Below are 16767 nucleotides of genomic sequence, written 5' to 3'. Positions count from 1 at the left end.
AAAAGGGTCCTATCAGCTATTAGACAAGGATATATGGAGACCCCTGTTGTAACTCTGAGGACCCTAGGGGTCCCGGACGACATGTTGAAGACCCCTGCCTATGTTATCCTTATAATAAATATTTTCTTTTCTGGCTTAAAAGTGTATTTTAGAAGTGATGTGGAGGGCTCTGGGGGGTTCCCACTAAGGAAAGTAGGCTTTCAACTCCCTAAAACCGTCTATTTCGGTGAGTAGTGAAACTATGTGTATTTCTTATGTTTACATTTTACAACAGGCGAGAGGCTAGCAGTTAGCACAAGGGCTCAGTGTAGTGGAGGCTAAGCTAACGGCTAAACAGCAACATCGCATTGCGTTGCTTGAGGCTTGATGTACTGCGGTGATATGCAAAGCATCATTTGCGAAGCCGTGCTTTTGTCCACGGGACTCCACGCTCCCGATTGCTTTTTAAATGTAAATGTCCCAGCCATCCACTTAGCGTTTTCGAGCTTGGGGATCCGCTATAGATGCGGGAGACGGGCCGCTTTTGGACGTTTTGGCCTAGTTTTTTCGGGCTGCAAGGGGGTCCGCGGGGGTCCCCAAGGGTGGGGGACCCCTCGGGGACCCCCTGGGAGCCGGCCCCGTCCCTCCAGGTGGCTCTGGGGCCGAGCTGTGTAAGCGCGCCATGCACTGTGGACGACAGAATGTTGTGCTGTCCAGCCTGTCTTCTATGACTGTTTGACAGCAGCGCTCACCCGTCTCATAAGCTATGTCATAACTGTGCGCAAGCTGCGGCAGATCTACAAGCTACATAGCATCTCTGTTGATATGTGTTATAGTTTGTAGGTCTGTTCTATTTTTGCATGATGCGGCAACTTCAAGTAACGGGTAACGAGGGCTTTTTTTTGCGGAGTAAAGCGTTACATATTACCAGTTTTGACAGAGTAATACCTTATATTCGTTACTGGATAAAGTAATAATATTACAGTAATATATTATTAGTAATTCGTTACTGGCCAACACTGTATATGAGATACTTAAAGTGTGGTTCCTGTGGAAATAAGCCTCTGCTTTCTAGGATCTGCTTTTAGTTGAACTTGTACCAGTGATTTGTACAGTCATGAAACTGTACCTTTTTCTATTGCAAACTTCTAATAAATTCTTCAATCAATCAAACAATCAATCCCATAATACACCTCTGCAGCCCGCCAACTACTTAAAGGCACATACCCCTGGCCCTGTATATATAGCAGCATAGGGTTACAGTTTTAAAGTACATTAAGTTACTTTGCACAAGTGATGACATATCTATCAAGTTCGGTCATAATTATGAATAGAAATCTTGCTCCCAGAGAGAGGAGAGACATTTTACCCACGTAGACCACGGTTTAGCCTCGGGATCCATGGGCATTTCAAGAAGAAACGCCTGTGTCAGCCGTCTTGCAATTGAGGTTCACAACATTTTAATTGTAATTTTGTGCAAAATATAGGTAGCCATTCAGATATCGTATTTTACATCAATATTTTTCCTCTTTTCCTATCTCTCTCTCTCTCTCTCTCTCTCTCTCTCTCTCTCTCTCTCTCGCTCTCTCTCTCTCTCTCTCTCTCTCTCTCTCTCTCTCTCTCCAGAGTCTGTGAGGTTGGTGAATAGCAATCGTTTGTGTTCAGGCAGAGTGGAGGTGAGGTCTAATCAGTCGTGGGTCTCAGTGTGTGATGGTGACTTTGACCAGCAGGATGCAGAGGTGGTCTGTAGAGAACTTGGCTGTGGGGCCCCTTCAGTCCTCCAGGGGGCGCTCTATGGAGAAGTGCAGGGTCCAACGTGGACCAAAGAGTTCCAGTGTGAAGGAAGTGAGTCTGTTCTCCTGGATTGTAGAACTTCAGACTCAACTAGAAACACCTGCTCACCTGACAAGACTGTCGGACTCACCTGCTCAGGTAGATGACAATCTAATTATATATTTAGTGTGGTTGCCTCCTAACACACTGCAGTCCTAGGGAAACTTTATTTTCACCACTAGATAAACTTTTTTGTGAATCAGATGCCATTGGATATTGATGGGAAATTGATGGAAATCAGATGCAATTGGAAATTGAAGGAAAAAACATTGAGGAGCTCGAGTATTGGTTGAGCTTCACATGACAGTTAACTTGCAGCAGAATATAGTCACGACAACCACACTTGCAATTTCCAATTTTATCTTTCTTGTTTATCTTATACTGTGAGTAATATTACTATTACTATCTCTTTACAGAGTTTGATGAGGTCAGGTTGGTGGGAGGAACCAGTCTCTGCAATGGTATACTGGAGATGAAACACCAGGCAGAGTGGAGACCAGTGTCATCCTGGAACCAGACGATATCAGCTGTAGTGTGTAGACAGCTGAACTGTGGCTATCTTGTTTCAACAGAAATAAGGTCCTGGTTCCCAAATCATCGTGCATGGAGCATTGAATCAAACTGTTTTGGGTCTGAGTCTTCATTGACAGAGTGTGCAAATAAGGAGGCTTGCTTTTCTGATGAAAGAGTAGAGGTGATCTGCTCAGGTAACAACAAACAATGACCTAAAAAACATGACTGTATTTTTTTAAGTCTCGTATCTAATGTATCACACATCTAACTTGTATAATCATTAATAGACAAAATTCGGGATTTCAAACCCAGCTGCAGGGTGCTTTTCCCAATAAAAGTCGGAATACAGTTTTATATTAAAGGACAACTTTGTTTTTTTACAACAAGGGTTCATATTTTAGATAGCAATTAGAGAAAAGAAAAAGTGAGTGTTAAAATGTTTTCCTTTTCTTCGTTCTATTGTTTTATTGCGTTTCCCGTGCTAAAATGTGGGGCATGCATACGCATGGGGGCATGCGTACAAGTGGCTAAATATGTCTTTTTAGACACAATAAGCCAGCATTTTCTTTATTGCTATTTACAGTAACACTTCTAGCCCCCATAAGTCACATCCAACCATGAAAGGTTGTGTTGTATCTTGGGAATGGGCTTATTCTGTGTAAAATGATATATTTAGCCACTTGTACGCATGCCCCCGACCACTGAAATAAGAATCTCTAAAACAATAGAAAGAAGTAAATTAAATAATTTTAACACTCATCTTTTATATTCTTTAATTACAATCTAAAATATGAACCCTTGTTGTAAAAAACTAAAGTTGTCCTTTAAATAACACTAGCGTTGGGTCATTGGGACCATGGGTGAAAGAAAACTCAATCTACCGTGATGGGTGATGACATCATCAGGAAGCAAATAATCTCTGTTGACTCCTATGTATTGCTCTGAAAAGAAACAGCTTTATCTCATAATCTTCCTTCAAAACGCTTTTGCAGAGAAGCCTGTATCTAAGCGACGGAAAGCTGTGTTAAAAATTGTTCTTTTCCGTGTGAAAGTAAACATCCTGATCTACATAGTGATGGCATAAGTCATTGACAAATTGCAAGTTAAATCTCTCTCGCTCTCGCTCTCTCTCTCTCTCTCTCTCTCTCTCTCTTTCGCTCAATCCCTCTCTCTCCCTCTTTCTCGCCAGAGTCTGTGAGGTTGGTGAATGGGACTAGTTTGTGTTCAGGCAGAGTGGAGGTGAAGTCTGATCAGTCGTGGGTCTCAGTGTGTGAAGGTGACTTTGACCTGCAGGATGCAGAGGTGGTCTGTAGGCAGCTTGGCTGTGGGTCTCCTTCAGGCCTCCAGGGGGCGCTCTATGGAGAAGTGAAGGCTCCAATGTGGAACAAAGAGTTCCAGTGTGAAGGCAGTGAGTCTGTTCTCCTGGACTGTAGAACCTCAGACTTGACTAGAAACACCTGTTCACCTGGAAAGGCTGTTGGACTCAACTGTTCAGGTAAAAGACAAACTACAGTTTTGGTTTATATTATTGTTTCATAATGTAAGTAATATTAGTTTTTACTGCTTACCCTCCTGACTTTGTACAGAGTCCGATGGTGTCAGGTTGATGGGAGGAACCAGTCGCTGTACTGGTAGACTGGAGATAAAACACCAGGGAGAGTGGAGGCCAGCAGATGATTACCACTGGAACCTGAAGACATCAGCCATAGTATGCAGACAGCTGGACTGTGGCTCTCCTCGTTCAACACGAAGTATATTTGTCGAGCCAATCAAGCCAACTTTGGATTTCACTATGTGGGATGAAGCTATGCGGGATGAAACTAGACGAAAACATAAATGGTGGTTTAAACCTTACTGTCTTGGGTCTGAGTCTTCACTGGGGGAGTGTGGAACAATTCTCTCTCATAAATCCCATTCCATACGGGAGGTGAACTGTTCAGGTAACACAAACGCAGATGTGTGTTTTGTATTTTGAGCTGTATCTTTCTTAAATATGTGTTCAAACCCATGCTCTCATCCAGGTGAGGTATCTAGCTGTAATGGGGAGTGTGCACAGTGCAAGAGAGGTGAAACAGAAATTGCAGACAGGGTTGAATGGATGGAGGACATTTTGACAGAAGGGTACCAGCAAGAGTGAGAGGGAAGGTGTATAAGACGGAGTGAGACAAGCCATGTCCTACGAATTGGAAACAAAAAGACCCTCTGCTGCATTATCCTCTTAAAACATGATAATCATACAGCAAGAGAAGGATCACACTCAAGCCTCTTTTCCACTGACATGGCCCAACACCACACCACTCCACACCACCCTCTTGTGCCAGCTTTTCAACTACAAGGACCAGGATATATTTGTAATACATGATAATAGATCTCTATTGTGTTATAACCACTATTATAATCCAATGTAGTGTATTATAATTAGGATAGTTTTAATACAAATTTATATTGCTGCTGCTTGAAAACTGCTATCTCCGGCCACTGTTAGGACAGAATGAGACTTTTGTAGAAGAGGACCAGACGCACTGCCAATCCTGACCAGGGCGTTGACAAAACCATCCAATTCAGTCAATCAGCCACTCCAATCTCACTGGCACATTCAGCCTCCATTCACCACCGTAAACTATAAATATAATTACTCAAATACCAAAAACAAATAACATTTAAGATTTTGGTGACTGTCTTTTAAGCTAGTTACTCCATGTAATCAGGGGTAATGGGCGGACAACAGATCTGATTATTGGCCTACAGCGCCACCTTGTGGACGTTACTGAGCCTGCTTCACGTGACTTTGTCAGATGTGATTATAACTGCAGCCTGTTGATACACGGCATTGAAACACTGGTGTGTGTGTGTGTGTGTGTGTGTGTGTGTGTGTGTGTGTGTGTGTGTGTGTGTGTGTGTGTGTGTGTGTGTGTGTGTGTGTGTGTGTGTGTGTGTGTGTGTGTGTGTGTGTGTGTGTGTGTGTGTGTGTGTGTGTGTGTGTGTGTGTGCGTGCCTGCGTGCGTGCGCACGTGCATGCGTTTGTGTGTGAACTCTCCCTCTCTCCAGAGTCCGTGAGGTTGGTGAATGGGCATGGTTTGTGTTCAGGCAGAGTGGAGGTGAAGTCTGGTCATTCATGGGTCTCAGTGTGTGAAGGTGACTTTGACCAGCAGGATGCAGAGGTGGTCTGTAGGGAGCTTGGCTGTGGACCTCCTTCAGTCCTCCAGGGGGCGCTCTATGGACAAGCCAAGGCTCCAATGTGGACCAAAAAGTTCCAGTGTGAAGGCAGCGAGTCTGTTCTCCTGGACTGTGGAACCTCAGACTCAGCTAGACACGCCTGCTCACCTGACAAGGCTGTTGGACTCACCTGCTCAGGTAAAAGATCATTTAGATTCAATGATTTGGATTTTCATTTCATAATGACATTATCGTTGTTGTCGGGTGGAAACCTCGTATTTATCATTTTAAAAATGATTTGGAGAAAACCGCCGATCTACAAGCACACAACGCCTCGTGTGCTTACATATATCTGCTGTTGTCACTACTTTTGTGCGACGGCCTTTGAAACTTGGAGATACGAGGTTTCTGCCCGACAGTGACCTTATATTAGTCTGTATTGCTCACTCTTATGTTGCTCTACAGAGCCTGACGATGTCAGGTTGAGAGGAGGAACCGATCGCTGTTCTGGTGTAGTGGAGATAAAACACAGGGGACAGTGGAAGTTTGTGGATACTGTCCACTACATGTGGGGCACTGTCCACGGAGTGTGGTTGGAGAAGCGGTATGCGTGGAAACTGGACTCATCTGCTGTAGTGTGCAGACAGCTGGACTGTGGCTCCGTTGTTTCAACAGAAACAATATCGGGTTCCGAACATGATACATGGTCTGTTAACTCTGCTTGTGTGGGGTCTGAGTCTTCACTGAGGGAGTGTGGAGAAAAGATGGCAAGCCATGATCACAACAGACTGAAGGTGATCTGTTCAGGTAACACTAACAATGACAGTAATCTATCTATCTATCTATCTATCTATCTATCTATCTATCTATCTATCTATCTATCTATCTATCTATCTATCTATCTATCTATCTAAAATATCTGTCTGATTGAAAAAGGAGCGCTTGTTTTCTTCGGTTCACCTCCTGCGTGGCCCCATCAAAACAAAAAAGGCGTCTTGGAGGTACCAAGACTGGGGGGGAGGGTGCGATGATTTGAAATTCTGTCCCTATCTATCGCTACATAGCCTCGGAAACCCAGGCTTCTTTTGGCGATCGGAAGAAAAAGAAACGTGGGCGATCGCGTTATGATCACTGTTGGAGGAAGTGTCGAATTTCTCTAACCAATCAGAGTGCAGAGAACGTCGCACCAAATGTGTTGACGTCATGACGCAGCAGCGTTCTCTGTGCTGAGCAGAGGAGCAGAGGGGGGTGGGGGGAGGAGAACACATGCTATTGGTCGGAGACTTGTTAGTGGGAGAAATATGTGAAAAAGGTGTTCACTTCCGGCAGAAAGCGTGAAAATTTGCACCTAGGGGTATTTTTGTGCGCTGAATTCAAAAATTGATGGTCCCAAGCACTTTTCTCAAATTAACTTTTCTCTCATTCACTTACCATAGGGTTAGGGTTAGGAAAAAATGACCCCCCAAAAACTTATGTAGCATGTGAGGGGTCTATCTAGGGCAGTGCTACTCAACCCGCGGCCCGCGGGCCGCATGCGGCCCTTTCCGCATGTCTGTGCGGCCCGTCATGATCATGCCAAAAGAAATATGATTTTTCTAAGCCTGTCAAAGTTAACGCGAAACGCAAAACGCGGTGATGTTTGACCCTCGGTGCACTCCGTAGTTAGGGATAAGAGTCAGGAAGCGAACGCAGTAGCAGTGCAGAGATGCAGGCGGCTACAGCTAACAGTACAACGAGACAGTCAGACAGACAAATATGCGGAGATTTTGCAGCAGACAACCACAGTCGGGCTCACTGGAGCGGAGACGCATGACGGTCGTGCGATATGACCGGCCGCGAATCCCGCGATCGTCATGTTTCAGTCTAATGAAGACCTAGCCCTTGTCTCCGCTGCTTGTCTCTCCCTCCGCGACTCCGCCAGTCAGCTCCGACTATAACTCTATGGCACCGACAGTCCAAGCATTCCAACAGATCGCGCTGCAGCCAAGGAACTATGCTTATTAACACAAATCTCCTCCAACGAGCTGTTGTGTTTTACAAAGCTCAAAGCATCAAACTGTTTTACAAGTACAGTGCATCTGAGGGGGAGTTGAACGTACTTGAGTTATTTTTCCATACAATAACTCTCTTCACCAAAAATAGCCGATCTACAAGCTCACAATGCATCTTGTGGTGAGCTTGTAGATCGGCTATGTCCCCCAAGAATAGGGATGCTGGGGTTTGAGTGATTGAAGTATAAACGTTTATTTATTTTAAATCTGTCCTATTAATGAAAAGGAGTGTTAGTGGCATGAGAAAACATACCTTTACATTGCCAAAGTTCACTAGCTTTGCATACCCAGACACAGGGGAGGTTACAAAAAGGTTGAACCAGAACTGTTCATTTTCACTTCACATTTTGTGAATAAAGCCTAATTTGATAAAAAAATTCAAATGTCATCAATTTCATCATTCCATCCATGACAATCTTTTGGTTCAATGAGGTTTGGCCTGGCTTATGGAAATGTGGCTGTTTTCTGTGCGTTTCCTTAATTATTAGACTGTGTACTGTACAAAATCAATGTAAACGTCCAAAATAGGACCGTCATTTTTAGCTTGCGGCCCTTTGGACTTTTGGTATTTTGCTGAGTGGCCCCTGAGCCATCTCAAGTTGAGTAGCCCTGATCTAGGGGGTTTTCATGATTCTGAATCCATTCCAAGCATTTGTTTTGCACAAAAAATATTCCTTGGGCAAGAAATGGACCCCACAAACTATGGTTTAGTGATGAGTCATCACTTTTCAAAGTTTTGTTGTGTCCATTTCTCGGAAAGGAATGTTTTTCGTGCAAAACAAATGCTTGCAATGGATTCAGAATCCCGAAAAACACCTAGTTTGACCCCTCACATGCTACTTGAAGAAGATTTTTTGGGGGGTCTTTTTTCCCTAGTATGGTAAGTGAATGAGAGCCACCAGATCCCATGGGAAAAGTGCTTAGGACCGTCAATTTTTGGATTCAGCGCACAAAAATAGTGCAAATTTTCACGCTTTCTGCCGGAAGTGAACACATTTGCCTTTTTTTGTTACATATTTCTCCCACTATGTGGAGAGACTCGCCGCGCCCGCCCATCTGCCTACACTAAACTGTCCGCGTTAGGTTAGAGTGATCGCTAAGTAACTCGGACGGTGCTGAGTCGACTGAAGGTGACTTCGGTGTCTGTCTGTCTTGGGAGATGGTGAGAGCACGCCATGTAGGAAGCTAAAAAAAAGAGTAAAGCAACAGCAGAATAAGCTGTTTGTCTCTCTCTGTCTCTGTCTCTGTCTCTCTCTCTCTCTCTCTCTCTCTCTCTCTCTCTCTCTCCCCCCAGAGTCTGTGAGGTTGGTGAATGGGCCTGATTTGTGTTCAGGCAGAGTGGAGGTGAAGTCTAATCAGTCATGGGTCTCAGTGTGTGAAGGTGACTTTGACCAGCAGGATGCAGAGGTGGTCTGCAAGGAGCTTGGATGTGGGGCTCCTTCAGTCCACCAGGGGGCGCTCTATGGAGAAGGGAAGACTCCAATGTGGACCAAAGAGTTCCAGTGTGAAGGCAGCGAGTCTGTTCTCCTGGACTGTAGAACCTCAGATTCAACTAGAAACACCTGCTCACCTGACAAGGCTGTTGGACTCACCTGCTCAGGTAAAAGACAATCTTTTGTTTGGCTTGGCTTTATCATATCTGGCCTGGCGGGGGTAGTACTGTATATATTTTTTCTTTTTTATTCTGCTACTACTCCTATACAGTAGATGTTGTCCACACCTCATGCAAATGATAGATAATCTATGTAGTCAAGTGATCAAGTTTATATCCGTCTGATAGATCATATTCCATTCGGATTGGCTGATTAGCTTCCAAAGTTTGTGAGAATGGCCTGTTTTGCAAAACAATGCCACAGATAATAACTGCATGGTGAGGTCTCCACCAGATGAGTTAGGTAAATGCAATTGTTCAGATTTTTGAACACTGTGTCCGACTGGCGTGAAGCTTTGTACACAAACTCCAAGTAGGCCAAAGAAGATCTGACACCCAAGGGGGCACTCGCGCCTGCGGCGCTCGGGCGCGAAGAGCAGGACCAAGGTCCGCTGGCCTTCGCGCCGCTTGCAATGTCGTGTACAATAATTACAGCCTGTTCGCCCAACTGGGACGTCGGACAACTGGGATTTTCCCATCAACAACAATATAACAAATGCATATGAATATCAATCTAAAAAAAACAAAAAAAACAATGTAATCAGTAAAGGAAAAAAAAGGATTCTAAAAACCTAAAAAACAAATGCTAACTAGCTTCCTGTATGGTCATTGAGTGTTTCAGTAGTGCTATGGGTTTAGGTGGAGTCTAAAAAGGTGAGTCTTCGGTCCACGGCGAAAGCTAGCGAGTGAGTCCGTTGTTCTAAGTGCGACGGGGAGTTTATTCCACAGTTTGGGGGCCAGGAGGGCAAACTGTCTCGGACGAGTGGATTTTTGTCCTGGGGCTTTTAGCGAGGGTTCTGTCAGCATCCCTGTGTTGGCTGATCTAAGTGAACGGGTGGGGGTGTAGGGGTTGATCAGGATTTGGAGGTATGGAGGAGCCATACCTTTGGCTGCTTTGAAGGTCAGCATCAGTGTTTTGTATTCAGTGCGGGCCGCAACCGGGAACCAGTGGAGTGAGTGGAGAAGGGGGGAGACATGTGAGAACTTAGGCTGGTTGAAGACCAGTCGTGCCGCGGCATTTTGGATCAGTTGGAGAGGTTTAAGTGCACATGCCGGGAGACCAGTGAGGAGAGAGTTACAATAGTCAAGTTTTGATATGACAGATGTCTGGATGAGGAGCTGGGCTGCTTAAAAAATCAATGTAAAAAATGTAAAATAATTAGTACATAAATGAACCCCCTGGCAACACACACAGGCACAGGCAGCGCACCCTTAGTCTGGAAGCATATCTTGAACTGCTCATTATGGGGCTGGAGAGCGCCACAATGATGTTGTTAGCAGATGCATCCAGCCGTTGCATGAACTTGAACATTAAATGTCTTAAAAGAAAGAGGGAGTCCCACATCTGATTGGAAATGCCCTTCATAATTACGGAAGCTTGCCAGTCCTCTTTTACCAACACCCCAGAGCCAGGGGAGGAGTCTACCTTTGTCTATGACAAACTAACTGCAGGCATATTTTCCTAAAGTGACAGTGCCACGTAGTGGAGTTTATATAAAACTGCAGGCATTCTTGCCACTGGGCTACAATGGAGACCCGAGAAACCCCAGAGAAATTCACGCAAAAAAGAAATCACGAAGAAACATTTGCGACAAAAGATTCACAAAGAAACTTTCACCAAGAAACATTCACGAGCAAAAAATCACGAGAAACATTCATTAAGAACATATTCATGAAGACAAATCCTGCTTCCTCTTCTTGCTCAACAGCATCAGTTTTATTTATGCATCAACATGACGTTTCAGTACCTCTTGACCTTCATAGCGTACAAAGTGGATGTGCGACATATAATATTTCGAATGCAATTAGATGATGATGTTGTGCACACCATCTTGTTTCCTTACAGATTCTGATGATATCAGGTTGGTGGGAGGAACCAGTCAATGTAATGGTACACTGGAGATAAAACATAATAGGGAGTGGAGACCTGCAAGTGTTTTTATTGACTGGAACCTGAAGTCATCAGCTGTAGTGTGTAGACAGCTGGGCTGTGGCTCTGCTGTTTCCACAGAAAGGCACAGAGCTCCTAAAAAACCTGTATGGGAAATAGGATCTTCCTGTGTTGGGTCTGAATCTTCACTGAGGGAGTGTGGAACAATGGAATCAGATTTATCATTTCACAGACTAGAGGTGATCTGTTCAGGTAATGCAAACAATGACTTAAAAAATACTAATCTTTATAAACAATAACAACAAATACACAATAAGCTAAGAATACACCATTTTTTTCACAGTGCATATACTCACTCACTCTCTCTCTCTCTCTCTCTCTCTCTCTCTCTCTCTCTCTCTCTCTCTCTCTCTCTCTCTTTCTGTGTGTCTCTCCAGAGTCTGTGAGGTTGGTGAATGGGCCTGATTTGTGTTCAGGCAGAGTGGAGGTGAAGTCTAATCAGTCGTGGGTCTCAGTGTGTGAAGGTGACTTTGACCAGCAGGATGCAGAGGTGGTCTGTAGGGAGCTTGGCTGTGGGTCTCCTTCAGTCCTCCAGGGGGCGCTATATGGAGAGGTGGGTATAGCATGGCAACAATGGAGATCAAAAAAGTAAATCAAAGAACAAGATTCCTGGGCAGAATCTCCACTTTTGTCAACAAAAGTGCCCTCAGTACTCTTGCTCATTCAGTCCCACTTTGACTACGCTTGCACCTCGTGGTACTCAAAAATCAAAAAGCCACTAAAGACTAATTAAGCTCCAAACCTCCCAAAACAAACTGATTTGGCTACTTCTCGACCTGGGGCCCATGACATGTTTCTCCTACACATTTTGCTAGCTTAAGTTGAAGACAGGGTTAAACAACTAAAAAAGGGATTGACTTTCAAAATAGTCAACGCAAATCTGCCCTCCAGTACCCGCATATCTGACCAAACATCTCCAAAATGTTAGTGACACCCACAGCCACAACACCAGAAGGAGCTTACACAATGATCTGATAACACAAACTCATAAGACAAATATGGGTAAATTCTCCTTCTACATCACTGCCACCCAACATGTATCTCGCATAACCTTAGCCTCACCCCCTTGCTTCCCCTATCCTGTACATAGTGTTTTATAACTGCGATATTACTGAATGTTTTCTTTGCTAGCTTTTTATTATGTCCATGAATTAAATACCAAGGGCTTCCAACGTAAAAAAGACCATAAAAGGTCTTATTTGGGATGTTCCTTGTAGGCAGGGTGTTTAACTGTACTGTACTACATTTCAATTGTATAGACTATACTTGTACTGTTCTCCAATTAGTCTAATCAAATAATCAATCAATCAATCAATCAATCAAAGGTGAAGGCTCCAATTACCAAAGAGTTCCAGTGTGAAGGCAGTGAATCTGTTCTCCTGGACTGTAGAACCACAGACTCAACTAGAATCACTTGCTCATCTGACAAGACGGTTGGACTCACCTGTTCAGGTAAAAGACAAACTGCTCTTTTGCTTTGGATTATTATGATTGCAATGGTTTTCATTTTAGTGTTCAAGTGTTGTCGGTACCATTCTGGTTCGTCCTACCATTTAGGCGCAGGGGATCTCTATTCAGAGATCACATGAAGGAAGGGGGTTTGTTCATCAGAATTAGACTTTCGTACCTGTATTATTCCTGCACAACCAGACATTTCTTAAACACTTCGCAGTTTTTAATTTTACTAAACATGTCAGAAAATAGCAAATCTACAAGTTATTATTAGCTAGAATTAAGTATGATTTTACCACTATGCCATCCACCCAGCAGTGGACACTAAAGTTCTTGTTAATATATATAAAAAAAAGGAAATGATAAAATACACTGTTATTAATTCACCTTATAGCTTGTATGAAAGTGGAGTATAGATTTGTAAAACTTGTACTTAAGCCGATCTACAAGCTCACAACTTGTCTTCTATTTTCATTATTTGAAACAGGTCTTAACTCATTTACTACAAGAATTAATTAAAGACCCACTCAATTTTTGTATTTTTTGTATTTAATATGTTTTTGGAGCTTTTCTATGAAAATCCTTTTGGTATTTTTGACTCAGCATTGCTATAAAGCAGGGGTTTTCAAAGTGGGTGAAAGGGCACCCTGGGGTGCCGTAAGAGCAGTCCAGGGATGCCGCGAGATAATTTGATAATATTTGGAATTTATTTGGCCACAAAAATATTATTTAGTATAATTTTAAACTTGAAGTACAAAGTTATTTTCAGTCAGTTCTAACCAAAATGGCTCTACGTTTTCCTTGCAACATAATCATGCGAGGCGTTGTGTTCTTGTAGATCTGCTGTTTTCACTAGTTTGGTACATTTTATATATATGATAAATACAAACAGTTTTTGACACACAAGGTTTCCACCCGACAACGACGATATGCTATAAATATAAGGTGCTGGGGGTGACAATTATAATGTAGGGGTGCCTCGGATTAAAAAAAAGTTTGGGAACCCCTGCTATAAAGCATCTAACAGTGTCCCGCCCCTATGACAGCAGGTTAGGCGGCATTCACACAGCACAGGCACGTTTTATTGCGATTAAAATGAATCCTCTAACGTATTGTCGGAAAATACACAACGTTTGGGCATGTGTGAAGACACATCTGTATTCTTTTTCGAATCAAAGAAACGAATGCAAATCCACAAAAAAACGGTGGTTTCGATTCGCTACAGCAAACGCTTCACTGTTGGTGTGAATCCATCCGTCTCAAATACAGGCAATGAAACATTGTGGTATATAGAGCCATGTGCGGGTTAAATCCATATTTATTTATAAAAGGTTAAATCCTCCTCCAGACCGTCACCTTCCGCTCTCATTAGATTTCTGACCATTCTGGCCGCCCCCTCCCCTCATTGATTTAATTTCTGATCACCGCTCCCTCCATCGCACATAGAATATTATTTGTGAGGAGTTGCTCACAGTTAGATGAAAGGGAAGTGCCACTGGAGTCACTTGTATTAATATCATATATAGGCTATAGGCCTAATATAATATAGGCCGATGTGTGGGTCTCTCGCCCTTGCTCGCGCGCGCGCTCTCTCTCGCTCTCTGTGCCAAATCATGTCCAAATGGAGACGACGCGTGGAGCGCAGAGGGAACCAGCGGAGGGCAAGACGAGGGGCAGAGAGAGAGAGAGAGAGAGAGAGAGAGAGAGAGACGCTGACGTTCTCCTCTTAGTAGATATTCATATCTTGCTAATTATTAAAGTATTTGCTGTCTGGTTTATTGCTGGTAGATTTTGCGAGTCCCTCTGGCCGCCGCTTTATTTTTTGATCGCCCGTTTACGACCGTCGACCGCAGATAAATAGGCTAACGCTTGCGCGGGGGTCCTGCGGTTACATTGTGAGTTGAACTTGAAGAATTAATAAACACAGGGAGATGGATACTTATATATCCCGTGAACAGACGTGGACTCAGCGATTCCTTGTTTCGGATGACAATGTGCAGTGTGAGGGCAAACGTATCAATTAAATATGCAAGAATGTGGCAACTTCACCCCTCCCATTCGCAGGACTAAACCGAATTATATTATGAGAATGTGGCCTTAGACACAGTTCCATTCGTGTTGTCATCCAGGTCAAGCCGGGACAGGCCAATCACGTCCTCGTCAAAGAGCTTAGTCCCCTCCCATGACACATGTGACACATGGGCAGAAAGAAAAAACAAAAACCCTAAAGAAAATGTATACCAAACTTTCCTCAGCTAATTAATTATGCACAATACTATATATATATATATATATATATATATATATATATATATATATATATATATGGGAAAATGCATAAGAATCAACTGAGAAAAGTTTGGTACACCCTTTAATCAGGGTTTTACAGCTATCATGTTGGGGTAATGTGAAAAAATGATTACTAAATTATTAAATGCAACATTTTACAAAATGGTCACTTTAACAAGGTATTATATTTTCCACACTTGTATTCTCCCCATCTTGACAGAATGGTATATTCTCAGGTTCCGCAGGTCAGCTGCACAGGTGCAATGCATTATTTTTAATTGCGGCACGTTTACTAACATGCCAAGTTTAGCTGACTTGAACAACCATTCCAGGCTGCCATATCCAGCCCAAGAAACCGTAGAAACGGTGGAAAAAATAACATGTACTTCTTAAAATAAATGTATCATGCCTGTTGCTATAAGGTATGGCAACATGACTGGTGTCTTGTGCGCGTGAAGGTGCGCGTGCAAGACACCAGCCATGTTTGTTGCCATACCTTAGCCTTTTCTGAACTGATGCCACTGGCCCTATGTAAGGACTTGGTTGTGAGTGCATCGTGCCGCTGAAAGCACTCAAACCGGAGTGGCACAGCCTGTTGTGTCAGATCCACAACATGCGTTTACCACTCTCACTCTCTGTTAGGCTATATAATGGATTAATGATTGTTGATTGAATATTGACTACATTGTTTAAATTTCTTCTATCCAAATGAAAAGCACAAAGTAACATCATGTGAGATTCTTTAATTAAGCTCGATGAACTATGTTGTGTTTTCTACAAAACAATTAAATATTGAATATAATTACACCCTTGTCATTTACTTTTGTCCTATATGGATACAATTAGACACAGAACCCCACCGGAAACGTCGCGCGCACGTCATGTGCGCGCGTGGGGCGTCCCCCCAACTCCAAATGTAGCACTACAACACTGTTATCATCCCTCCCCTATCAACTCATCAACTCTGATCCAATCAGATTAGCCTGTAACTCAAGACAGCGTCCCTTTAAAATGACTCCTCCGCCTTGCTTTCCTCGCTCATGCTCCTCGTCTCATTCATGCTCTGTTCAGGTCATGGACCTGCCTCCGTCGACTCTTGGGCGGAATGCCTCGTGGACTTCTGGAAGAGTTGTGGCACGTCCCAACAGTGAACAGCAGCGGTGACATCTAGCTGTTTATGTCTGTGGTTCAGGTCACTTACCACCTCTCCGACACTGCCCAGGCAGCGGGCACCACCAGGTTGGCCCTTTCTCATCAGGCAGGATCTGATCAGGACGGATCTGATCCGATTCTTCTCTGCGATGTAGTGGGAGAAATATGTGAAAAAGGTGTTCACTTCCGGCAGAAAGCGTGAAAATTTGCACCTAGGGGTATTTTTGTGCGCTGAATTCAAAAATGTACGGTCCCAAGCACTTTTCATGAAAACCCCCTAGATAGACCCCTCACATGCTATTTAAAGAAGATTTTTTGGGGGGTCTTTTTTCCCTAGTATGGTTAAGTGAATTAGAGCCACCAGATCCCATGGGAAAAGTGCTTGGGACCGTCAATCTTTGAATTCGGCGCACAAAAATACCCCTAGGTGCAAATTTTCACGCTTTCTGCCGGAAGTGAACACATTAGCCTATTTTTGTTACATATTTCTCCCACTAATGGGGCCCGTGCAAAAGTGATCAAACATATATATCAAATCAATTATAATTGCATTCTCAATTAAATACTACTGCATTCATGTCTTTATCTGTATTCATCATTAAATATAATTTCATTCATTTGGTGTGGAGAAGTCTCTCTTAAGTTGAAAAGTAGTCAAAAGTACTGTATTAATGTCACCTATATTCATGTCCTAAAATCAAAAATACTTGGGTAAAAGCTTGTGACCGTGGTGGAAATAA

The 16767-nt window shown here is 43.3% G+C and overlaps 1 protein-coding gene across 1 annotated transcript in view; it reads left to right on the top strand.

The window, feature by feature from the left end:
- The window catches only part of LOC308285517 (scavenger receptor cysteine-rich domain-containing protein DMBT1-like), a 43882-nt gene extending 27341 nt beyond the window's left edge, over positions 1–16541 (top strand). The window contains exons 24-34 of the mRNA XM_080726289.1: positions 1606–1911; positions 2229–2519; positions 3515–3820; positions 3912–4265; positions 5374–5679; positions 5947–6288; positions 8827–9132; positions 11030–11326; positions 11512–11687; positions 12460–12586; positions 15947–16541. Coding sequence (XP_080582415.1) covers positions 1606–1911; positions 2229–2519; positions 3515–3820; positions 3912–4265; positions 5374–5679; positions 5947–6288; positions 8827–9132; positions 11030–11326; positions 11512–11687; positions 12460–12586; positions 15947–16026 — 2891 coding nt within the window. The 3' untranslated portion in view covers positions 16027–16541. The remainder of the gene's footprint in view (positions 1–1605; positions 1912–2228; positions 2520–3514; positions 3821–3911; positions 4266–5373; positions 5680–5946; positions 6289–8826; positions 9133–11029; positions 11327–11511; positions 11688–12459; positions 12587–15946) is intronic.
- The last annotated feature ends 226 nt before the right edge of the window (positions 16542–16767 follow it).

The sequence above is a fragment of the Nannobrachium achirus genome, assembly GCF_963921795.1.
Source record: "Nannobrachium achirus genome assembly, chromosome: 5".
Classification (NCBI taxonomy): Eukaryota; Metazoa; Chordata; class Actinopteri; order Myctophiformes; family Myctophidae; genus Nannobrachium; species Nannobrachium achirus.
The sequence above is the reverse complement of the archived record's forward strand: the minus strand, read 5'-3'. Positions and strand labels throughout refer to the sequence as shown.